Source organism: Gadus chalcogrammus, chromosome 13 (assembly GCF_026213295.1).
Source record: "Gadus chalcogrammus isolate NIFS_2021 chromosome 13, NIFS_Gcha_1.0, whole genome shotgun sequence".
In the NCBI taxonomy this organism is placed as follows: domain Eukaryota; kingdom Metazoa; phylum Chordata; class Actinopteri; order Gadiformes; family Gadidae; genus Gadus; species Gadus chalcogrammus.
In genome coordinates, this window is record NC_079424.1 from 3572040 (window position 1) to 3597039 (window position 25000).

Sequence of the window (25000 nt, forward strand, 5' to 3'; positions counted from 1 at the left end):
ACTAAATCCTCCATTAACTTAATACACTTTAAACAGAAACACGCAGTGTCCTAGACATAAGTAAAGCGGTAATAAGCATTAACCAAAAGTTTACAAATGGCATAGCAATCATTTATAACTGCTGTTCATGTTTAAGCGGCAATATCCTATAGCTGAAGATTTCCATTTAAATGTCAGCCTTGCATTCAAATCTCTAACTGCATAGTTTGTGATGCGTTTCCTTCACTGGTAGGCTGAACAACCAAAACAGAGGGGAGGCGGAGCTACTGCCAGTGAGGGTGGGCGGAGCTACCACAAGAGCGTGTAGGCGGAGCTACCACAAGAGACTCGGTCTTCGACCTACGTGTGTAGTGGCATGCTGTTATTTCTGCCATAGGTGGCGCTAAAGACAACAAAAGATTATCTTCAAGACCACCCCTTTAACTTGTGTATAATGTATCAATTATTTAATTGGGTATGGGTTAACCCTTACCCTAATCCAAACCACTTACACTTGCATGCAACCTTATTTTTTCTTCCATGTAAAAAACATGTTGGGGAATAAAGTATGTATGTCATAGATGTTATGTTATACGTAGCATAGGTATACGTTATGTTATGTTACAGATAACATGGATATGTTATATGTGTAATATATAACACAAACTTTCTTCAACGTGTGAAGAAAGTTAATATAACCTAGATATATCAGCACGTTATGTTATCTTTAATATATATTACCATAAGTTATGTTTTCACATACAATGTTCAATGTTCAATGGATATATGTCGTTGCATATCCTTTAACATGTATGTTATGTTAAATGCAACATGCATATGCTATTTGATATCTTATAACATATACGTTAAGTTACATAACTATATGTATGTTGTTATGTGACATGTAACATGATATTAGCTGTTATATCCTATAACATGTGTGTTATGTGACATGTAACATGATATTAGCTGTTATATCCTTTAACATGTATGTTATGTGACATGTAACATGATATTAGCTGTTATATCCAATAACAGGTATGTTATGTTACATGTAACATGGGATACATGTTGTTATATCCTAAAACATATTTGTTATGTTACACGTAACAGACAGGAGGAACGGATGGTGATACAGAACAGGGCTGACCTTAGATCTTCTGGAGCGATGATCCAAACACAGTCCACGTGTCTGGGTGAAGAGCCGGTCCAGGACCCTCCGTCTCAGGACCTGCATGCTGCCGTCTCTATAGCTCAAGTTGTTCTGGAGCCGAACCCAGCTGCACACACTCCACTGAGAGAGAGACCTACACACTGAATTAGAGAGAGAGAGAGAGAGAGAGAGAGAGAGAGAGAGAGAGAGAGAGAGAGAGAGAGAGAGAGAGAGAGAGAGAGAGAGAGAGAGGGAGAGAGAGAGAGAGAGAGAGAGAGAGAGAGACCTACACACTGAATTAGAGAGAGCCCTGGACACTGGCCTTAAGAGAGAGCCCTGGACACTGACCTTAAGAGAGAGCCCTGGACACTGGCCTTAAGAGAGAGACCTGGACACTGGCATTAGATAGGGAGAGAGAGAGAGAGAGAGAGAGAGAGAGAGAGAGAGAGAGAGAGAGAGAGAGAGAGAGAGAGAGAGAGAGAGAGAGAGAGAGAGAGAAGAAGGAGGGTGTGAGAGAGGGTCTCAAGACACTGGCTCAGAGAGAGAGATTCATTAGAGATGTAGTAGTATAACTGATAGTAGAGTAATGAATTGGTTATAGTTATTTGTATTGCTGATACAAAGTAATGAATGGGTCATATTTACTAGCCTTACTGACAATGACGAATAGGTCCTATTTACTAGCATTACTGATATTATAGTAATGAATAAGTCCTATTTACTGTGACTGATTGCATGTTTGTATGTTTGAAGCCTTATCGGCTTCCTGATGCGTGTGCTTGCAGTCACATGCAGGGGTCTAATGGCCAATCACATGATGCAGAATGCTACTAATCAACCAATCAGTGACCTGATGGAAGTCAGATGACTCCTCAGTCTAACCCAGTTACCATGGTTACCGTTGAGGTAACTTACTCAGGTCAACATATAGAATATGAACATTACCCCAACACAGGGGCGCAACTGCCTACTTTCTGGGGGGTATGCAGACACATAGCAGGCGCCCCCCCCCCCCCCTTTGATCTGGGCACAAATTTGACCTAAAACACACTCTGATATTGATCAAAATTTTGAGTGCACCAGTTTCCATTTCTAGGATTTCCTATCTGTGCATTTTGTCCCTGTGAAAAAGAGTTTCCTCGACGCACAATGTTGTTGGTCAGTGATCTACTATATGACCTGAATGTTGTTGGTAAAAAAATATTTTTACTTAAAAACAGTCGAGTCACTTGCACAACTCAAGCCGCCCTCCAGTCTAGGACGCTGGCCCTCTTAAGGAGCACCAGAAAGGGTGTTGCTCAATTAATCTATGAGCCACAGCTGCAGACTATTACAGGGCTAACAGCCAGACAGGAACACGTGAATCTTTTAAAACATGTTAACATAGTGAAGATGCCATTCACATCTTCACAGTCCCCCTCAGTGGCAGGTTTCTTTCTGCAAGGAAGAGTATGCAGTCGATCACTCGAGTCAACAGGCTCTCTGCAATTCGCTATCAATAGTTTTACCTAGGCATAAGCGGGGTGCCAATTCTTTCCACATCAGATAAGCATTTATGTGGTAACCATTTGTTTCATGGTGCTTCAGTATCTTTGAAAGACACCACCACTCTAGTTTCACCGAAAAGCTTACATGCAAAACAATAGACTGTGTTAGAACTGTTGGAGTACAGTAACCAATAGGGGTGGGAAAAATAATCGTTTCTTCGATGCATCGTAATACTGTGTAGAACGATTCAGTCTCGATTCAGATACGATAATAATCTTCTTCTTTCTTTTTTTTTAAACGGAGTTATAAAGTATCAACTTTATAACTCCGTTTTTACTGGGTCTATTGACATAAAACAAAGACTTGCATAGAGATTGAAGTAAAACAAAATAACCACAAACAAGTTCCTTTATTTTTCTTGTTATGATCGGTCATATCGTAGGCTCCATTCTGATCAGTACACAGTTGCAAGACAACAGTAACCTGTTGTTTTACTAGTAGTAGATTTAGCTAACCTATATATTTACAAGCCTCCTCTTGATACACTGACATAAAAACGACCTTCCCAATCTTTCTTTTTCTATGTTGTGACCCCGAGGGCTTTCTTCTCTGCCTCTCCATATTGAGGTACGTGTCATCAGATGACAATACGGTTCAAATGAAGCCACTGGAGCGCCGTGTGGGGAGGAGGGGGGGAGGGAGGCGAAGGAGCGGGGGGGCGCCTTATCAGTGACGTTGCTCTGTTATTGATCATCATATCATGTACACAAACGCTGTTAAATACAGAAAATCCCGACTCAAATAATTTTACTTCCATCGCTTTGGCGCCCCCTCTGGTTCGGCGCCCCTATGCGCCGCATATAGTGCATACCCACTTTTTGCGCCACTGCCCCAACATATTATATATCCGTGTATATATCAGTTCCTTCTACATCTGAGTGCACATAAACACACATCAGAACCCCCCCAATACAGAGGGACGTGAAAAGCAGCTACATGTGTAGGAAGAGAGACAGACAGGTAGTGAGAGAGTGTAACTTTCACCGATATTTTATTAGGAAAACAGCTTATAGAAAAAACATCCATTAATACTCAGGACACACACCCACACATACACACCCACACACGCAAGTGTCAAAACACACACACACACACACACACACACACACACACACACACACACACACACACACACACACACACACACGCACCCACACACACACACACCCCTTTCTTTCTGTCTGTCGGTCCGTCTCTACGGACTGTTTGTCTGTCTGTCCTTCTGCCTGTCTGTCTGTCCTTCTGCCTGTCTGTCTGTCTCTAAAGACCCAGCCGGGCCTGTCTGTCTGTCTGCCTTCCTGTTGGTCTCTAAGGACCCAGCAGGACATGTCTGTCTGTCTGTCTGTCTGTCTGTCTGTCTGTCTGTCTGTCTGTCTGTCTGTCTGTCTGTCCGTCTTTCTGTTGGTCTCTACAGGCCCATCAGGGTCTGTCTGTCTGCCTGCCTGTCTGTCTGTCTGTCTCTAGAGGCCCAGCAGGGTCTGTCTGTCTGCCTGTCTGTCTGTCTCTAGAGGCCCAGCAGGGTCTGTCTGTCTGCCTGTCTGTCTGCCTGTCTGTCTGTCTCTAGAGGCCCAGCAGGGTCTTGGCCTCCTGGCTCTGGGCCATTAGCGTCTCGCTGGCGTAGCGCTGAAGCAGCTCCATCTTCTTCCTCCGGACCAGAGCCTCCTCCACCTGCACACACACACACACACACACACACACACACACACACACACACACACACACACACACACACACACACACACACACACACACACACACACACACACACACACACACACACACACACACAAACAGAGACACACACACCATAATAAAAATATATTTTTTATATATATATGTTGAGGTAGAGAGATAGAGAGGTAGAGGCAGAGAGGGACACACACAGACAGACAGACAGACAGACAGACAGACAGACAGACAGACAGACTGACCTCCTTCTGCGAGGGCACGGGGACGTGGGCGATGAAGCTCTCTAGGCCCTCCTCTTCTTCCTGCTGCTCTAACATCAACTCATCCCCCTGGCAGGACACATAGCAGATCACTGATCAACATTATTACTATGATCAGGACACATAGCAGATCACTGATCATAATGATCACTATGATCTGGACACATAGCAGATCACTGATCATAATGATCACTATGATCAGGACACATAGCAGATCACTGATCAACATTATTACTATGATCAGGACACATAGCAGATCACTGATCAACATTATTACTATGATCAGGTCATATAGTAGATCACTGATCAGAATGATCATTATGATCAGGACACATAGCAGATCAATGATCATAATGATCACTATGATCAGGACACATAGCAGATCACTGATCATAATGATCACTATGATCAGGTAATATAGCAGATCACTGATCATAATGATCACTATGATCAGGACACATAGCAGATCACTGATCATAATGATCACTATGATCAGGACACATAGCAGATCACTGATCAACATTATTACTATGATCAGGTAATATAGCAGATCACTGATCATAATGATCACTATGATCAGGACACATAGCAGATCACTGATCATAATGATCACTATGATCAGGACACATAGCAGATCACTGATCAACATTATTACTATGATCAGGTAATATAGCAGATCACTGATCAATATGATCAGTACATAGTCTGACAGGTTTTGTTCTGATCAGGGTTATTGATATGTTGCTCTGATCGGGGTTATTGATCACGGACCTCCTCCGTTCCCTTGGCGTAGAGGCTCTCCTCTTCCTCCTCCTCCTCCTTCTGACCTCCTGCTAGCCGAGAAGAGAGCTCCGCCTTCCAGCGCTCCACCGCCTCCACCACCGCTACACACACACACACACACACACACACACACACAGTAGAAAACACACTATTATTATACATTATTATACAAACACATTAAAATACACACACACACAAACACACACGCAAAAAAAACACACACGCACACAAAAATACACACCCACACACACATTAGAATACAGTACACACAAACACATTCGAATATACACTCACACACACATAAGAACATACACACATTAGAATAGACACACTCAAATATACATGCCACAAATAATAATTACACACACCGTGACACATACTCACACATACATTACAATATAACCTCACACACCTTATATGTATACACACACATGTACACTATGTTTACGCACACACCTTGTTTCTCGTACTCGTGCTCCAGAGGAAGAAGGACTCCGTCGTCTTCGTCACGGTAACCGTAGTACTCGGCATCCACGTCCTTCATCAGCTCCGCCCGGTTCCTACGGGAGAGAGCGGCCGCTGCACACAACGACACACCCCACTGTCACTACTCATACTGTACTCACACTGTACCTACACACAACAACACACCCTACTGTCACTACTCATACTGTACTCATACTGTACCTACACACAACACACCCCACTGTCACTACTCATACTGTACTCACACTGTACCTACACACAACAACACACCCCACTGTCACTACTCATACTGTACTCACACTGTACCTACACACAACAACACACCCCACTGTCACTACTCATACTGTACTCATACTGTACCTACACACAACAACACACCCCACTGTCACTACTCATACTGTACTCATACTGTACCTACACACAACAACACACCCCACTGTCACTCCTCATACTGTACTCATACTGTACTCACACTGTACCTACACACAGCAACACACCCCACTGTCACTACTCATACTGTACTCACACTGTACCTACACACAACAACACACCCCACTGTCACTACTCATACTGTACCTACACACAGCAACACACCCTACTGTCACTACTCATACTGTACCTACACAGAACAACACACCCTACTGTCACTACTCATACTGTACCTACATACTGTGTGTGTGTGTGTGTGTGTGTGTGTGTGTGTGTGTGTGTGTGTGTGTGTGAGGTATATAGACCAGGCCTACGTACGTTCCTTCTCAAACAGCTCCCGGACCCCTGGCAGGTCTCTGGCGGCTCCAAAGTATTTGTAACCGCGGTTACCAGGCACCTCCTTCCCCTCGTGGTCCAGCATCCTCGGTCCGACTCTCTGCAGGAAGCAAGCGCTCTCGTTAAGGTGCTGAACCCAGGAGTCCTCCCTGTCTCTGCCCTCCAGGTTTCATGGTGAACAGGTTTGCGTTGCTTGGTTTCGTTTCGGCGGGAATTATCCCCCCTCCCCCCTAACGACAACACACACGCTACCATGACCAGGGGTCTCCCTGCATTTAATAGTCAACACGGTCTGAAAATTCAAACCACCCGAGAGAGAAAGCATCAAATAGAATCTCCTCTGAATTGACGTTTGGATGCAATGGTTTCTTACGGCCAGCAGAGGGAGATACGTTGTAGACCGACTCAAGACCAACCAAGCTCCAATTATAAAACATAGTCCCCCATATACATCCCCATCACCATGGCGACACATGAAGACAACCAACGTTACACCGAACGGGTCGTCATGAAACCTCGCAGGTTACCATGACGATCCAACTCATGATCAAAATAGATTAACGATCATATCGTGTGAGAGTAATAAAAGATATTTGTGTATTGATGATGAGGATACTCACTCCGTAGTCGGGCCCTCCCAGCTCCTTGATCCTGACCTCCCAGTGACCTTTCTCCCTCAGCAGTTTGTTGATCTCATCGTTCATATCCCTGATACGGAACTCCCCCAGACCGGCTGCACACACACACACACACACACACACACACACACACACACACACACACACACACACACACACACACACACACACACACACACACACACACACACACACACACACACACACACACACACATTATAGTACAAAGACATGTAGGTCCCTCTCATGTCACAGAGACACGGAGGTCCTGCAATATATTCAGAATTATGAATAAAAAAAAACTGATATTGTAATGATTTGCGAGTGGCCTTGGTGTAAGAAAGGTAATCCCCTCTTAGGGGTGCTGCAGGAGGGTCAAAGGTCACTCACCATTCTGGATCTGCGCCACTTTCTTAGAGATCTCACTGATGATCTAACACACACAAGCATGAACTAGATTAATATTAACAATAGCTTTATTAAAAATGTGTAGAAATAAGACAAAAGTTCAGTGATTAAGGTAACATAAAACAAAGTGGAGGTAACAGGCTAACTGCAAATTACACACATTTTTACTATTACTATTTTTACTATTAATATGAATGTGTAGAGAAACAATGCTTTTATGAATATAAATAATGTGTAGAAGCTATAGTTAAAACATGAATATGAGTAGAACAACAAACTATATAAATAATGTGCAGAAACAAGCTATTAATAATATAAAGTGTAAAAACTATAACCCTGAATAATGCATTGGACTAATAATAACATGAATGTGTCGAAACAAGTTGCATGATCTGAATAAAAGATGTTACCTGTCTCCTCCACTTCTCAGCTTTAGGGAGATCAGAGCACTCCGACGCCAGGAACGGTCTCCTCTCCTACGTGCACACGCACACACACACACACACACACACACACACACACACACACACACACACACACACACACACACACACACACACACACACACACACACACACACACACACACACACACACACACACACGGGAGAGAAGAGGAGGTATAAAAGGAAGACAAAAAGGATTTGAATAGAGGAGAGGAGAATAGAATAAAGAATGATATAATCAAATGGAATAAAGAATCAAATAGAGGAGAAGAGAAGAGAATAGAGTACAGAATACAGTAGAGTAGAAGGGAGGAGAAGGATCGTACCTTTACTCTGCCCTCTTCCAGCTGGGCTTGTCTGAATCTGGCCAGAGCCGTCCTGATAACAAAAAACAACACGGTTATACTGCTGACAGAATTAGTAGAACTAGTAAAACAAAACAGTACTGACAGAACTAATAAAACTGGCAAAACAATATAGTTATACTGCTAACAGAACTAGAATAACTAATACAACTAGTAAAACGATAGTTATACTACTGATAGTACTAGCATACTACTTAAACAAAACTAAAAAACTAACGCTACAACTACTTACATGGCCTTCTCAGCATTACGAGCCTGTTTGGAAACAGAGAGAGAAACAAGACTCAATATGACATCTTGGGCTGACATTACATTATGACATCACAGACTGGCATTTTATTATGAGATCACATTATGCCATAACAGACTGGCATCTCAGTCTGATATCATAGCCGGTCATTACATGATGACATCACAGACCGTCATCTTCTCATAACATCACATTATGCCATCACAGACTGGCATCACATTATGACATCACAGACTGGCATCTCATTATGACATCACATACATGCTTCTAGACCAGTAGAGAACCATTTACATCGTAAGGGTAATGCATATTCATAATCGCAATCATCAACTCGTAAATGTATTAATCTAAGATGATAATAATAATTGTAAAACTCCATTATACTTAAGACTTAACTATCTGGATAAGATAAGCAACTTCTACGTTATCAATAATAACCACTAATATCTGCCATCTGGTTAATACTCAAGACGAGCATATTGAGCTTGTGTCTCTCTATCCTTCTATAAACAGAGGTTCTACCTAGAACCTAGAACCTGCGTTCTGTAAGAGGGAAGGGAGGTGAACACTAGTGGTATTAAAGTACAATTACTATTACTATTAACTACTTCTAACTATTATAATGAACTACTAGTAACGTTAGTACCAACTACTACTAGTAGTAGTAGTAGTCTGAACTATACTATTAATAATAACAGCTTCTATGAATTTATTTGAACAATAACTTATTCTAATCAGTAGTAACGTTACATTACTATTAAATGTATAAACTAGGACTGGTTAGTGGCTCGTGTTTCTTACCATGTCTGCGGTTTAGGGTTCTTCTCTGTAGATCAGTCAATTGTAGTAATATATGCAAGTTAGTCGGATGATTATATTATATGAATATGTATATATATATACTCTTATGTAGTATTTATATATATTTTCATTTGTTGATAAACCGCCCGAACACAAAAGTAACTCATGCGCCAGTCAAACCGGAAGCAGTACCCCGGAGGTCAGAGTTGAAAGTTCCCCAGCCGGCAAATATAAAATTAAAAAATATTTAAATATTCTTTCTTTATGGACTCGTTTCATATACATCAAAAATACGATTTTTACTTTAACTATATTAAAAAATGTATAACCTGCCAGTTGAATGGCATAAAACCCGTCAACGATCAAAACAAGACGAAGGACACCGTCCCTCTGGCGGCGGGGTACGTTGTAACCATGGTGATACAACGTAGGCATAAATCTGCCCTGAAATTAATAAATATGGCTAATAATAAATGCTGAAATTAATTAATTTGATTTCATTATTCCTAATCCATATTTTAGTTAACGTGGTCAATTCAATGTATCATGTCCACAATGTCTTTAAATAAATACATAAATGTAAAAAAAAATGGTTTCTATTCAGGTAGCTGATAGACTAGACTAGTTTACACAAACTAATAACAGTCATTCTTTCTACAGTAGCATTTTATTACCTTACAATTGTCAATAAGGTATTATATTAGAGACATAAAAGTAAATTGTACCGCAGTGGTAAATATATCAAAAATATAAATTAATCAAACATTCTTACAGTTTCATCACTTATGTAACATCCACATATAACAAACAGGATTGGCGATGAATCTCAGAGTTGTGATGGATCCAGCAGGTCATCAGGAGTCGATGCTGCCTTGACTGATGCTCAGATGTTCCCCGTCCTTCTTCCTGGTGCTCGAAGATGTCTGTCTCTCTAAGCTACAGCCAAAGCTCTGGGAGAAGACAGCCCTGCCTCAGATGTTCTTCTAAAGGCAGTTTTGTGAGCCTAGTCCTAGGATGCACCTCTGGGCATAGCTTCAATGCAAGATTCATTTTAAGATGCATCAACTTCTGATCTAGATAAATAAATATTGCAGATACCGTGTGTAGGATTCAGTGGAATCTAGCAGGGGGTTGCAGCAACAAACTGAATGTCCCCACCCTAATTAATAAATGATGCCACTTAGATGGGGAGCTATAGAGATGAATATTGATGTAATTAACAATTTAAGTGTATCTGTGATGTCAGAAAGAGGTGCGGAGCTGTGAAAGTAAGACGGGTTTAGCTGTGAAATAAGTAAGACAGGTGTAGCTGTGACAGATAGACAGGCGTAGCTGCGACGTCAGTAAGACAGGTGTTGCTGCGACGTCAGTAAGACAGGTGTTGCTGTGCGACGTCAGTACGACAGGTGTAGCGGCGACGTGTAAGTGAGACAGGTGAAGCTGCGACGTCAGTCAGACAGGTGTAGCTGTGAGAGAAAGACAGGACACCGCGGCCCGGCCAGCTCCATGTTTATTGAACGGTTGAAGTACAGCTGTTCTCTCTTCCTTCCAAGACTACAAGCAAATCATATCTTTACAGAAGTGATATATTGTACAAAAATAACATCTTGAGTTTTTTGAAAACATTCTCCTTTAACCAAACTTCAATTTGTGTTTTTATTTACTTTCCTGATATCAACACGCTGTACTGTGTCGTGTTTTCTCTTGAATTGGAGCCGTCAGCTCACCGGTCCAAACCATAATGCAGCGGTAGAATATGAACTTTCCATGTAGTGCCCTGTGGGCCAATCACGGCTCTCGGTCAGGAATAAAATCATATCATTGGAAGATAAGATCTTCAACAGCTTCCTGTTCTTACCCAAGCTCAGCCTCTCTGCTAGTAGGTGCGGTATTACACCACTTCTGTCTCAGCCAATGGGCCGAGAGGGATATTAAACAAAGCTTATCGCATGGTGACAAGGAAGTGAACACACAAAGAGTCTGTCGTTTTCTGACGGACATGCCTCTGGACCAATAGGAAGGAGGATGAGACCATTTGAAAAGTAAAAGAAACATGACCATGAATGAGAGCGGGAGGGTGTGTGTGTGTGTATGTAGGTGTGTTTAGGTGTGTGTATGGGTGTGTTTAGGTGTGCGTGTAGGTGTGTGTGCGTAGAGGTGTGTGGGTGGGTGTTTGTTGGTGTGTGTGCGTGTGTGTTATTCGGCGGCCTCCAGACACTCCTTCGCCAGGTGACCAGCCTTTCCGCATTTGTAGCAGTTCATGTCAGAAGACTTGCTGCAGTTCAGCGCTACGTGGCCGGTCTCACCACACCTGAAACACAGGAGAACACCTCAGTATTACAGTACTACACTGTACCACACACAGCATTATCCTCAGTATTACAGTACTACACTGTAGCACACACAGCATTCACCTCAGTATTACAGTACTACACTGTACCACACACAGCATTCACCTCAGTATTACAGTACTACACTGTACCACACACAGCATTATCCTCAGTATTACAGTACTACACTGTAGCACACACAGCATTCACCTCAGTATTACAGTACTACACTGTACCACACACAGCATTCACCTCAGTATTACAGTACTACACTGTACCACACACAGCATTATCCTCAGTATTACAGTACTACACTGTACCACACACAGCATTAACCTCAGTATTACAGTACTACACTGTACCACACACAGCATTAACCTCAGTATTACAGTACTACACTGTACCACACACAGCATTAACCTCAGTATTACAGTACTACACACTGTACTTCACCTCAGTATTACAGTACTACACACTATTACAGATTGTTCGACACATTCTACTAGACATAGTAAAACAGTACTAAACATTGTACTACAAAAAGTAAAACAGTACTACACACATAGTACTACTAGGGTTGCCGCGGTATACGGTATTACCGGTGTTGCCGGTGTTGAGGCCAACACCGATTACTCTGTGTTGCACACCAGCAACACCGATTTTTTTTTTTCAGTAATAAAAAACAAATTCAGTAAAAATGAATAATATAATTAAAATTAAGAAAATTAAAATGTGTAGAATAGGCCACAGTTCTGCTCTGTGCGGAAGAAAATTTGCGCGCCGAGATTTGGCGCGCAAATCACTAACACACCATAGCAACGCCGGTAAACAAACCCCGCAAAGCCCAATCCCTATGTGAGCTCCCCGCTCTACGGCCATCCGGAGGTGCACAGAGCTTTTGGCCGTGATATTACGATCTATAAAATTATATTATACTATTATCTATAGAACGTTATAAGACGCCGAGAATTGGCTCGCTGCCAGCCGCTGTCACAGAGTCTGAGACGAGAGTCGACGGAGAAGATGGCGGTTGACCTAGTTTCAAAGTTAATACCGTTTATACCGGTAATACCGGTGTTGACACGAGCGTATTACTCGGTGTGAAAATGTCCACACCGCGGCAACCCTAAGTACTACCCTTAAGTACTACACACATGTAGGGAGACGGTAGGGTGTAGCAGACGGCCGTCTCACCTGTAGCATTTAACCTTCTCACAGCCCTTCTGGATGTGTCCGAAGTTGCCACAGGAGTAGCACTTCTGCTCGTTGGCGTGCTGGCAGTCGCGGGCCCGGTGGTCCGCCTTCCCGCAGATGTAGCACGCCGCGCCGTTGGCCTGGTCGCACTCGCGCGCCATGTGGCCCGCCATCCCGCAGGTGTAGCACACGTGCTTGCGCTCCTTCTTGGGCTCCTTGCACTCCCTGGAGATGTGGCCGCCGCCGCCGCAGTTGTAGCAGGCTGAAACCACAACCGCAAGGCAACCGGTTACTCAGAGACGACGTCACATGATGTGGACGGTCTTAGTGTCGCTGTTACTTTAACGTGCACCACAGTGATGTAACGTGTGTGTGTGTGTGTTTGTACGTGGGTGCGCGTGCTCACCATCTTCGGTCTTATCACAGTCTTTCACTACATGGCCAGGTTCTCCACAGCGGAAGCAGAACATATCTGAACATCAGAAACATAGAGATCATGCTAATTAATAGGAAGGAATACACTAGAAACAAAGATAATGTGAACTAATATGAATTAATAACACCCGGAACATTAAGATAATGAAATAATATGAAATAATAACACGCGAAACATGAAGATAATGTGAACTAATATGAATTAATAACACCTAAACCTAAAGATAATTGTTATTAATATGCATTAATAACAGCAAAAACAAAGAATTTTAACTGATATGAATTAATGACAATTGAAAAATAAAGATGAGGTTAACTAATATGAATTGATAAAATGTTAATCATTAACAAATCTATACAAATACATATATAAAAATCTGAAGAGATACGCAGAAAGACAGATACAGGTAGACAGACACAGATACAGGTAGATAGACAGGTAGACAGACAGATACAGGTAGATAGACAGGTAGACAGACAGATACAGGTAGATAGACAGGTAGACAGACAGGTACAGGTAGATAGACAGGTAGACAGACAGATACAGGTAGATAGACAGGTAGACAGACAGGTACAGGTAGACAGACAGACACAGGTGGATACCCACAGGTAGACAGACAGACACAGGTAAGCAGACACACAGGTAGAGCGCGTACCTTTCCCCCGCCCCCTGCCGCGGCCACGGCCCTGGCCCCGCCCACCGCCGTTAGGACAGTTCTTGATCCAGTGGCCACTGCGACCGCACCCAAAACACTCACTACTACTCATCACCACGGCAACGACCCCTCACCTGCAAGGGCACACAGAGACACACACACATACACACACACGCACGCACGTTACTTTACGTCCAAAGGGCGAAACAAGTTGTGGTGGAAGTTCTTATCTAAAGGGCTGGAACATAATGAGGTAAAGAATATAGTTTATAGATGATGAGATCTATAAACACAAATACACAGAAAAATAAATAATTGTATATACATATATATATATATATGTATATATATATATATATATATATATGTATATATATATATATATACACACACACACACTAGTGAGAGTCAACACAAGCATGATTTAACTATTGATTGACAGGTATAGGATGTTCAGATGTTCTGTATTGGTGGCAGAGTAACCCAACAGAGTACAAACTTAAGTTGTATTCCTGAGGTTTGTTTACGTACACACACACATACACACACTAGCACACACACACACACACACACACAGGCCTCACGTCTAATAGAAAAGAGAGTGGTAAACATTCACCTTTTTAACATTTAGTATGATTTGGTATTGAATACAAGTCCGCACACTGTCATTTACACTTAAATAACATTTAATAATACTTTAACAAAACCAAACGCCTTCCCGCGAGAGGGCCTCAAGTAGCAGGCCTGTCAAACGTTAGCATACGAGCTGGAGGTTAGCACCGTTTTCCACCCATTCTCCCTTAATTCGGTCAACAAATAAATCATAACCATCTCGTCGTTAGATCATCGAGGCCACCGGCACACCCCGCTGCCCGTCCCGGGGACGGAGCGGCCCGCCGCGGGGGGCCGGGACCCGGGGAGACACTCACCTAGCTACTGGAACGGCTGTGTTTGTTTTCCTGCCCCGCTCTGCGACACACGAGGTCTGCGCACGGCCCTCCTGACTCCTCCTCCGCCCCGCTGTCCCCGCCGCGCTGTGCACACGGCGCGCCTCATCCGCCCCGCTGTCCAAGCCCCCCCGCCGCTCGGTGCACACGGCGCCCCGCGGGGAGGGGGCGTTTCCTCACGGTGTGGGGGGCGTTTCCACACCGACGGAAAACATTGGACATGTCCAGTGTTTTCCAGAGCTTGGCGTGGCTCTGAAATCTTGAAATCTTTTTGTCTGCGTCCACACATAACAGTATGTATCCCATTTAATAATAATACAATAAAAAATATACATACCGTATATATTTTGGATACACACTACAAAGAAAAACATATTCTTCCTACTCTGCACCATTATGTTCTATTTTATATATTAATAATGCAACAAGCAACACAAGCTGCTCCTCTCCTCCACTAGCTGCTCCTCCTACTCCTTCACTAGCTGCTCCTCTCCTACTCCTCCACTAGCTGCCTCTCTTCCTCCTACACTAGCTGCTCCTCCTACTCCTTCACTAGCTGCTCCTCTCCTCCACTAGCTGCCTCTCTTCCTCCTTCACTAGCTGCTCCTCTCCTCCTCCTCCACTAGCTGCTCCTCTCCTACTCCTTCACTAGCTGCTCCTCTCCTCCTCCTCCACTAGCTGCTCCTCTCCTACTCCTTCACTAGCTGCTCCTCTCCTACTCCTACACTAGCTGCTCCTCCTACTCCTCCTCCACTAGCTGCTCCTCTCCTACTCCTTCACTAGCTGCTCCTCTCCTACTCCTTCACTAGCTGCTCCTCTCCTCCTCCTCCACTAGCTGCTCCTCTCCTACTCCTTCACTAGCTGCTCCTCTCCTACTCCTACACTAGCTGCTCCTCCTACTCCTTCACTAGCTGCTCCTCTCCTACTCCTCCACTAGCTGCTCCTCTCCTACTCCTTCACTAGCTGCTCCTCTCCTACTCCTTCACTAGCTGCTCCTCCTCCTCCTACACTAGCTGCTCCTCCTACTCCTCCACTAGCTGCTCCTCTCCTACTCCTTCACTAGCTGCTCCTCTCCTTCACTAGCTGCTCCTCCTACTCCTTCACTAGCTGCTCCTCTCCTACTCCTCCTTCACTAGCTGCTCCTCTCCTACTCCTTCACTAGCTGCTCCTCTCCTACTCCTTCACTAGCTGCTCCTCCTACTCCTCCACTAGCTGCTCCTCCTACTCCTTCACTAGCTGCTCCTCTCCTACTCCTTCACTAGCTGCTCCTCTCCTTCACTAGCTGCTCCTCTCCTCCTCCTTCACTAGCTGCTCCTCTCCTCCTCCTTCACTAGCTGCTCCTCTCCTCCTCCTTCACTAGCTGCTCCTCCTACTCCTTCACTAGCTGCTCCTCTCCTACTCCTTCACTAGCTGCTCCTCTCCTCCTACTCCTTCACTAGCTGCTCCTCTCCTCCTCCTTCACTAGCTGCTCCTCTCCTACTCCTTCACTAGATGCTCCTCTCCTCCACTAGCTGCTCCTCTCCTCCTCCTTCACTAGCTGCTCCTCTCCTACTCCTTCACTAGATGCTCCTCTCCTCCACTAGCTGCTCCTCTCCTACTCCTTCACTAGCTGCTCCTCTCCTACTCCTTCACTAGCTGCTCCTCTCCTACTCCTTCACTAGATGCTCCTCTCCTACTCCTTCACTAGCTGCTCCTCTCCTACTCCTTCACTAGCTGCTCCTCTCCTACTCCTTCACTAGCTGCTCCTCTCCTACTCCTTCACTAGCTGCTCCTCTCCTACTCCTTCACTAGCTGCTCCTCCTACTCCTTCACTAGCTGCTCCTCTCCTACTCCTTCACTAGCTGCTCCTCTCCTACTCCTTCACTAGCTGCTCCTCTCCTACTCCTTCACTAGCTGCTCCTCTCCTCCTCCTTCACTAGATGCTCCTCTCCTACTCCTTCACTAGCTGCTCCTCTCCTACTCCTTCACTAGCTGCTCCTCTCCTACTCCTACACTAGCTGCTCCTCTCCTACTCCTTCACTAGATGCTCCTCTCCTCCTGGGAGGAAGAACAGAGTCTTGCTCCTCAGCATTAAACACAAACAGAGTTCTGGAGGCCGGTGTCCATACTTACATATTTTAATATCAATTCATGTGTCACAGTTTATGCTAAAGGATCTCTACTGAACATGATGGGTAGCTTTAGCATTAATCATGATCACCGTTGACGATGCTAGTTAGCTTTATTTTCCACCGGTAAGACTACAACCTCATTAAACACAGCAATAGAAATCCACAAACAACTGGGCTTTAAAACGTGTACAATTCATAATATGTACATGTTGTGTTTAAATATACATCCAAACAGTGACTTGGGACAAATATGAATTCTACTGTGATGCCGTCATCGTCTTCCTCCTCCTCCTCCTCCGGGTTGGAGTGACGTGATGGATCGCCATGGCAACGTTTCCCCGGCCTGTTCTTATGTCGCCGTGGCAACAGGAGGATATCAAACGATGGGGGGAACCCACTACACGGCCAATCTGTTCTGCAGGGGGGGGGGGGGACCAGGTCCGTCCTGCGGTCTCTATGACGACGACTGCGCTGTGCTCTCATTGGCCGGGGCGGACATCTGCATGAAGAGCTCCCTCAGCTCGGTGACGTCATCATCGTGGGACGGCAGGGTTGGCAGGGAACGCTGCTCCCTCTCCTCGATGAAGTCCCACAGACGCACACTGTTGAGGAACTGCACACGCACACACACACACACACACACACACACACACACACACACACACACACTGTTCTACTGGGGTCGATGATGTTGACGGCGATGTGAAAGTTGATGATCATGTTGGTTCTGGTGGTATTAATGACGTGGTGCGTCAGTGAAAGCGATTGTTATGTGATAGCGATGTGATAGTTATAGCGATGTGATGTAGATGATGGCCATAGTGATATTAGTGATGGCGATAATAAGTTATAAGTGGTTAATGACATAAGTGATAGTGAGGTTAGTGCTGATACTGATGTAATGTGATGCAGGTGATAGTGATGGTGATGCTAGTGCTGTTCGTACGGTTCGTGGTAGTGCTGTTCACGATGGGTATGTTAATGAAGGTGTTGACAGTGACAGTGACACTGACCCCGTTTGTCGTGTGATAGACGGTGCCGTTAGTGATGTGAAGGTGTCGACAGCGGTGTTAGTGTGGTTGGTGATGGTGTTGGTACTGACCCTGACGGTGCCCTCCGAGCCCAGCTGTTTGCGGGGTTTTTCCGCCTCTGCGCGGGTCCCGTCCTGGTAGGCGTGGAGGTACAGACACTTCCCCCCGAACGGACAGGAGCCACGGCCCTGGTCGAAGTACTTACAGGCCTTCTTACTGTGGGGACACGCACACACAGACACGCATACGCACACGCACAAAGAGATGAAAGATTAGAGAATATAATCAAAGGAATAAATAATCAAATAGAGGAGAATAGAGTCGAGGAAAGCAGTAGAGTAGATCTATGTGATAAACACATGCACGTGTTATCGTAGATCTATAGATCTATAGATCTATGATAACACATGCATGGTGTTATCATAGATCTATAGATCTATATGATAAACACATGCACACCATGCATGTGTTATCGTAGATCTATAGATCTATCTGAGACCCCCGGCTGCGGGGGACCCACCTGACTCCGGACTTGAAGTGGTCTATGAGCCTGTCCTTGTCCTCCTGGTCCTCCACCCAGTACACGGAGGGGATCACGAACTCTGACACCAGCCGGCACTCTGGGCAGGACCTGGACACACACACACACACACACACACACTTAGCTCACACGCTAACCCACAAACCCTAAAAAGAGCTAAAGAAAGTTTAGACACGGGTTCCCAGGAGCAGGATATGATCTTTAAACCTATCTTTAAACTATCTTTAAACCTCTGTCTTATTGGGGAAATGATACCAGTCTGGTGTGTCTGGTAACAGTCTGAGGTTTATGGTCCCATGCCGTGTAGGGTATGGGACCACCCAGAGTGGTACCAGGGTAAGGTCCCAGATGGGGCGAGCCTTACTTGATGATCTTGTTGTCAAACTGCTTGGCGCAGCGCCACTGGCGGATGCAGGCCAGGCAGTAGGTGTGGCAGCAGGACGACAGGATCCCGAACCGCCGCTCTGAAGGGTTCGTCTTCTGCACCACCACCTCCATGCAGATGGAGCACACCTGCAACACACTCATACCTTGAGATACATACACCACCTCCCCTACAACACGTACACACACACACACTCCCTGAGATGCATACACCCCCTCCATGCAGATGGAGCACACCCTGACACTCGCACTCTAGAAACAAACACTAACTCTATATCATTTAATTATGCATGTATACGTTCTGTTGGTTAACATTGTTATGTTGTGGTAGGGCTTTGGTTGGAGGCAGAACCAGTCCCTTAATGTGGAAAAAACACGGGCTTGTTTGTCATACATTTAAAAAAAAATGTAATGTAAAAATCGGATTACAATTTTTTTCCTTCAAAAGCAATTTTAAACTGAAGTGAGATTCCGAAAAACCTTCCTAACTTAAGAATATCAGGCTCATCACTATTGTTCATATATATGTATATCCAGCCATGCACACACCCACACCAAATAATCAATTTGTTAAACCCACCTTATCTTGACTGAGCTGAGCTGCAAATGCTCTCTCCATATCACTCTCAAACGCTAGCATGCACACCTGTTCAGAGAGAGAGAGACATGGTGAGAGAGGGAGAGACATGGTGAGAGAGACACATGACGAGAGAGACACATGGTGAGAGGGAGAGACACATGGTTCATCAGGTTAAGGTGAGTAAGGCGGGTTAGTTCATCAGATGAAGCACACCTTCTCGTGAGCTCTCCTCTGCTCCGGATCACTGGGATGGAGAACGTGTAGTCTGCAGATTTCACACAGGTCGCCATGGAGATATGGGCAGGTGTTGCCGTAGTGACACTGGCCTGCCGCTGCATACGGGCAGAGCTGCATGAGAGGCAGTTCCTGGTAGGCCCCTCCCACTGAGGACAAAACCAACGACGGTATTAGAGGGACCCCCTTCATAGGAGGTACATACCCCAACATTCCACACCCTCTACGTTCCCCTCCCTAGGGGTACGAGCCCCTCCCGGCTAGGGTCTTACCATGGTCAGCTGACTCCAGGCCGGTTCGGGTGGCTGCAACGTAGGAGTGGGGAACTCCAGGGTCCAGCTGCTCTGAACTGGCTGGAACCAGAACCTCCGACCCTTGACCTTTGTAGTCGACACCCAGGGCTGAAAGAGAGAGGAAAAGGTCAATTTAAATTTAAATCCATACAAGATATATATAAACAAATATATAAATATAGATATGAAACAAATCCTGAAATAAAACATATTTTTCAGGTGACTTATTTAAAAACGCCAAATTTCTATCCATGCTCCTTCTATGTCCATCAGTTATGTTCAAGTCGATGGGGCACGGTTATCTCAGAGTCAGACCAAAGCAACAGCACCTGAACATCACTGAATCACTGAATATGCAGCAGCACTGAATATATACCAGAAGCCGCACAGTTACTAGCAGATGTAAGAGGTAAAGTAGGCTACATGGTGCGTCGCGCCCATGGATAGACCTGACTGTACGACTCATGATGGACCGGCCGTCCGACTATAGACTACAGACTTCAGGTGAGATCACTGATCATAGAGAAGGACTCACCTCTGTCTCGGAGAACCAGCGGCTTCCTGGGTCCCATGGACTCTCCTCTTCCTCCCGTCGGTGCTCCCCTTCCTCCTCCTGCTCCTCCTATTGCACCACCACCTCCGCCTCCTCCGCCTCCTCCTCCTCCAGGTCCTCCCACTGCACCTCCGACCGCTCCTCCTACTGCACCTCCGATTGCACCCCCTGCTCCTCCTATGGGCGCTCCTCTCCCGGGGGGCTTGATGTGGTCATACCTGCAGAACACAGAAGATCAGACTGAAGAGCGCTGGGTCCGATCCAGGTTAGGTCCATCACTACCTGGTTATGTCCATCACTAACAGGTTATGTCCATCACTACCAGTGATGGACATAACCTGGTAGTGATGGACATAACCTACCTGTAGGCATCCTAGAGCAAGGTTGCTCTAAGTCATGTGGTTTAGAGCGGCCCCTAGCTCCTCTGAATCACATGAATTCAGGGTTCAATTCAGATCCTGGGACACACTTTGGACCAATGCATCTCCTCAATCAAATCAAACTTTATTTATAGAGCGCCTTTCGTGCAAAATTGCAAAACAAGGTGCTTAACCTTGAAAATAAACAAAAATAAATATATAGCAGACTATCTAACATTCATGCCTAGCAGCATACAGTGTTAATATAATAGCATTATTATGAGTACAATATTCATAAGTACAATTATTATAAGTATTATTAATATCTAGAGTGTGATTATACATCGTTTTCTTATAAGTAGCATTAATATAAGTATTATTTTTGGTATGAATACAAACATATGAAAGCAGGCATCTGTCCCTGAAGGAGCACTTTTCTCTGGTAGTATTAGTATCGGTAGTACTATTATAAGAATAAGTATTATTATTATAAGTAGTATCAGTTTAGGTAGAATTATCATTATTGTAAGAAGTATTATTATAGGTGGTATTATTTGAGATAAAAATACCATCATTATAATAAGCATTATTATTACGGGTAGTATTATTTTAAGGACAATGACCATCATTATAATAAGTATTATTAGATATAGCATTATTTGAAGGAGAATGACCCTTCATTTAATAAGTATTGTCAAGAGTAGCAGGAGTATTGTTACCTGCATCTGTCACCGTAGGCGCACACCCCCCGCTGGTAGTACTTGCAGATGGTTGAAGGCTTGCTGCTGGTCGGGTCGTGGGAGAAGAGACACCGCGGACCCTCCCTACACACACCGTGGAGAAAGTACCTACACACGGACGCGCAACACACACACACACACACACACACACACACACACACACACACACACAGAGACAAATTAGCTCCTGTCGCTAAAACATACTATCGCTACACATGCTATTCAACATTACTCTGTAGTCAAACAAAGCTCCGGTTAAAATACGTTTAAAGTGCGCCGGTTTGAGTTTTAACAGATCCCGGTGTGATGTAGTGCAGTGTTGTCGTGTATGATGCGTGTGTGTTGTGTAGTGGGACGGCGGTAGCAGCTCCCATTAGCATGAGCTCCTAGCGGTGGTCGTGATGCAGAGAGGGTAAGTGCTGGTTAGTAATAGTCAGTACTGATTAGTAGGTTAGTACCCTTCCCTCCCCACGGGCCGGTACACCGCGGACATAGAGTCGAATAATATTAATAAGAGCCATCGTTATGATAATAGTCATATTAACCTGCATGTGACTTGTCTGGTGCTCATTTCAGCTCCTTATCTTGGTGTCCCACTCAATACAGTCCCTCCCGCGGAACGCGAAATAGTCAAAGGTTCCGCCTTCCGAATAAAGACGTCAGGAGACGCTTCAATGACGGCAGATCTGACAGCTGACAAAGTATTCTCTACACTGTGACGTTTTATATTCGTTTTTTGGTGAGACACATGACCATTTAGGGATGACGATTCAACCAACTGATAACTAAGTGATAGTAGGTCACAGCGCTATGTATATTTATTGATTGTATTTGAAAGTTTTGGTTCAAAGTCCAGATGGAGAACATAGTGAGGTTCGAACACTGCGGGGAGCTAATCTACACTTTCACACACCGGGAGGACACCCACAGCTCGGCGGAGGAACCGGGAGGGACCGGGAGCGGTCCGGCAGGTGTGCCCAGCGGGAGGTGTCCTCTGTGCGGGGATTGGCTCAGCTTCCGGCTCCTGGACGCACCTGTGGCCGTCCCGTGTCCGTTCAGCAACGGGCACGAGACTCCGTGCGCGTTCCTCCTCTCATCCCGATCCGGACCGACATCTATCAGGTGCATTCTATTATATTGTAGGCTACTCTACTCTTCTTCCATCAAGTGCATTCTATTATATTGTACCCAACTCTACTTTTCTTCAAAAAGGTACATACTACAACATTATATTTCACTCTATCGTCTACTCTACCCTGATCTCTACTCTTCTCTGATCTCTACTAAGCTTTACTATACTGAACTATTCTGATCTCTTCTCTATTCTGATCTATATATACTCTGATATTTTTTTATATCTCCTCTACTCTGATCTAATCTGATCTGTACTCTGCTTTGATATCTACTCTCTTCTGATCTGTACTCTGCTTTCATCTCTACTCTCTTGTGATCTGTACTCTGCTTCCATCTCTAGTCTCCTCCTCTCCTGCTGATTGTAACAGTGTTTCCTCTCCAGTGAACAGAATGACTCTGAGCTTCACGTCGGGATCTCAAACTCTGAAGGTAATGGAGCCCTTATTCGCTGCTATTGTTTTGGGCCGTTGTTATGATAGCATCTCAGAGTTGCGTTGTGTTGATGTGACTTTGAGTAACTGTGTTATTGTTGTGATCGTGTTATTGTATTTGTATTGCATCGTTGTCGTTTTTTTTATTTTATCATGTTGCTGTGTCTTTGTTGCGTTGTTGTGTTATTGTTGCCTTGTGTAATTGTTTTGTTATAGTTATGTTGTGTTATTATGGGCTTGTTGTGTTATAATTGTGTTGTTGTGTTACAGGTGTTGTATTCAGTTATACAGAGTCGGGGGTTCAGCGTCAACAGCAGAGCTGGGAGAAGAGTCTGACCATCCCTCTTATTACCCCTAGCAACCACCCATCTGTTCCCCTTATAACCCCTAGCAACCACCCATCACCTGCTGTGGTTACCCCTAGCAACCACCCGTCTCCTCCTCTCCTCCCTGGCAGCGTTGTCAGGTCGTGGGACCGACGCCTGGAGACCTTCTCCTCTCAGGACCGATGGACCACAGACAGGTCCGGAAACTGTCTCACCTCTGCGTCTAATTGTAACCTGTCTCACCCCCTATTCTGACTGTAACATGTATCTCTCTGTCTCACCGTAAACATTTTCTCTCTCTGAATCTGACTTTAACCTGTCGCTCTCTATTTCCCTCTAACTAACCTGTCTCACCCCCTGGTCTGACAACATGCGTCACTCTGTCTGACTGTAACCTTCCTCTGTCTGTCTGACTGTGACCTGTCTCTCACTCTCTGTCTCCAGGTTTTCGGAGGAGGGGGAGTTTGGATCCTGTTGCTATGGTTTCGCTCTGAGTTTTATTAATGAGGTCAGGAGGTCAGAGGTCATGGAGGTCATCAGCCAAAACACGTTCACCCTCGGATGCGTCCTGCCGACGATACAGCGCAGCTCAAAGTACCTGAGCCTGTACGACCACATCCGTCACCATGGATACTACCACAGTACTACAGCATAGTACTACAGTACGCAGTGCCGAGTACATGAGACTACCACTACATACATCAACACGGATACTAATATTAGAACTGTAGTATTCGTGGTGAAATACCGGTAGACAATATCTTTAAATGTTGTTTATCAATCATGGACCGCTGTGTGTGTGTGTGTGTGTGTGTGTGTGTGTGTGTGTGTGTGTGTGTGTGTGTGTGTGTGTGTGTATATGTGTGTGTGTGTGTGTGTGTGTGTGTGTGTGTGTGTGTGTGTGTGTGTGTGTGTGTGTGTGTGTGTGTGTGTGTGTGTGTGTGTGTGTGTGTGTGTGTGTGTGTGTGTGTGTGTGTTTGTAATCCAGCCTAATAAAGAACTAAAATGATGCAGAAATGAACGGCTTCTTTGTGAGGACAGAAATAAACACGAAGTAGACACTAACATAACCCTGAAACTATAAATACTACAGTACATAATACAGTACATTATCAATACCATACAGTACTCAAATATATACTAACATTACA

The 25000-nt window shown here is 44.7% G+C and overlaps 5 protein-coding genes across 8 annotated transcripts in view; 1 reads left to right on the forward strand and 4 right to left on the reverse strand.

Moving 5' to 3' along the window:
• The window catches only part of LOC130402275 (haloacid dehalogenase-like hydrolase domain-containing 5), a 6095-nt gene extending 4879 nt beyond the window's left edge, over window positions 1–1216 (reverse strand). Inside the window, exon 1 of the mRNA XM_056606420.1 lies at window positions 1130–1216. Coding sequence (XP_056462395.1) covers window positions 1130–1216 — 87 coding nt within the window. The remainder of the gene's footprint in view (window positions 1–1129) is intronic.
• Window positions 1217–3659: 2443 nt separating this feature from the next.
• On the reverse strand, window positions 3660–9748 carry LOC130401668 (pre-mRNA-splicing factor ISY1 homolog). Of its 2 annotated transcripts, XM_056605583.1 has the most exons (12): window positions 9571–9748; window positions 8752–8774; window positions 8481–8532; window positions 8120–8185; window positions 7692–7734; window positions 7284–7396; window positions 6646–6763; window positions 5869–5991; window positions 5401–5513; window positions 4612–4698; window positions 4215–4348; window positions 3660–4158 (listed from the first exon to the last, which is right to left on the reverse strand). In XM_056605583.1, the coding sequence occupies exons 1-11, from the start codon at window positions 9571–9573 to the stop codon at window positions 4241–4243; spliced, it is 849 nt and encodes a 282-aa protein (XP_056461558.1). In that variant the 5' UTR covers window positions 9574–9748; the 3' UTR covers window positions 3660–4158; window positions 4215–4240. The 2 variants fall into 2 exon arrangements, with proteins under 2 accessions (XP_056461558.1, XP_056461557.1); XM_056605582.1 differs by having other exon boundaries at window positions 3660–4348.
• Window positions 9749–11023: 1275 nt separating this feature from the next.
• On the reverse strand, window positions 11024–15210 carry LOC130401675 (CCHC-type zinc finger nucleic acid binding protein-like). 3 transcript variants are annotated; one of them, XM_056605591.1, is made up of 5 exons: window positions 15115–15210; window positions 14186–14319; window positions 13501–13566; window positions 13095–13356; window positions 11024–11881 (listed from the first exon to the last, which is right to left on the reverse strand). In XM_056605591.1, exons 2-5 carry the CDS (start codon window positions 14295–14297, stop codon window positions 11767–11769), a joined length of 555 nt encoding a protein of 184 aa, XP_056461566.1. In that variant the 5' UTR covers window positions 14298–14319; window positions 15115–15210; the 3' UTR covers window positions 11024–11766. The 3 variants fall into 3 exon arrangements, with proteins under 3 accessions (XP_056461566.1, XP_056461567.1, XP_056461568.1); XM_056605592.1 differs by having other exon boundaries at window positions 14802–15125; XM_056605593.1 differs by lacking the exon at window positions 15115–15210 and adding an exon at window positions 15014–15094.
• Window positions 15211–17232: 2022 nt separating this feature from the next.
• LOC130401666 (E3 ubiquitin-protein ligase makorin-2-like) lies at window positions 17233–22625 on the reverse strand. Its single transcript, XM_056605580.1, has 10 exons — window positions 22504–22625; window positions 21938–22066; window positions 20842–21077; window positions 20286–20414; window positions 19993–20162; window positions 19780–19845; window positions 19180–19328; window positions 18795–18905; window positions 18346–18490; window positions 17233–17856 (listed from the first exon to the last, which is right to left on the reverse strand). The coding sequence occupies exons 1-10, from the start codon at window positions 22527–22529 to the stop codon at window positions 17698–17700; spliced, it is 1320 nt and encodes a 439-aa protein (XP_056461555.1). The 5' UTR covers window positions 22530–22625; the 3' UTR covers window positions 17233–17697.
• Window positions 22496–24857, forward strand: LOC130401671 (MKRN2 opposite strand protein-like). Its single transcript, XM_056605585.1, has 5 exons — window positions 22496–22697; window positions 22797–23080; window positions 23475–23521; window positions 23794–24046; window positions 24294–24857. The coding sequence occupies exons 2-5, from the start codon at window positions 22815–22817 to the stop codon at window positions 24502–24504; spliced, it is 777 nt and encodes a 258-aa protein (XP_056461560.1). The 5' UTR covers window positions 22496–22697; window positions 22797–22814; the 3' UTR covers window positions 24505–24857.
• Window positions 24858–25000: the final 143 nt, after the last annotated feature.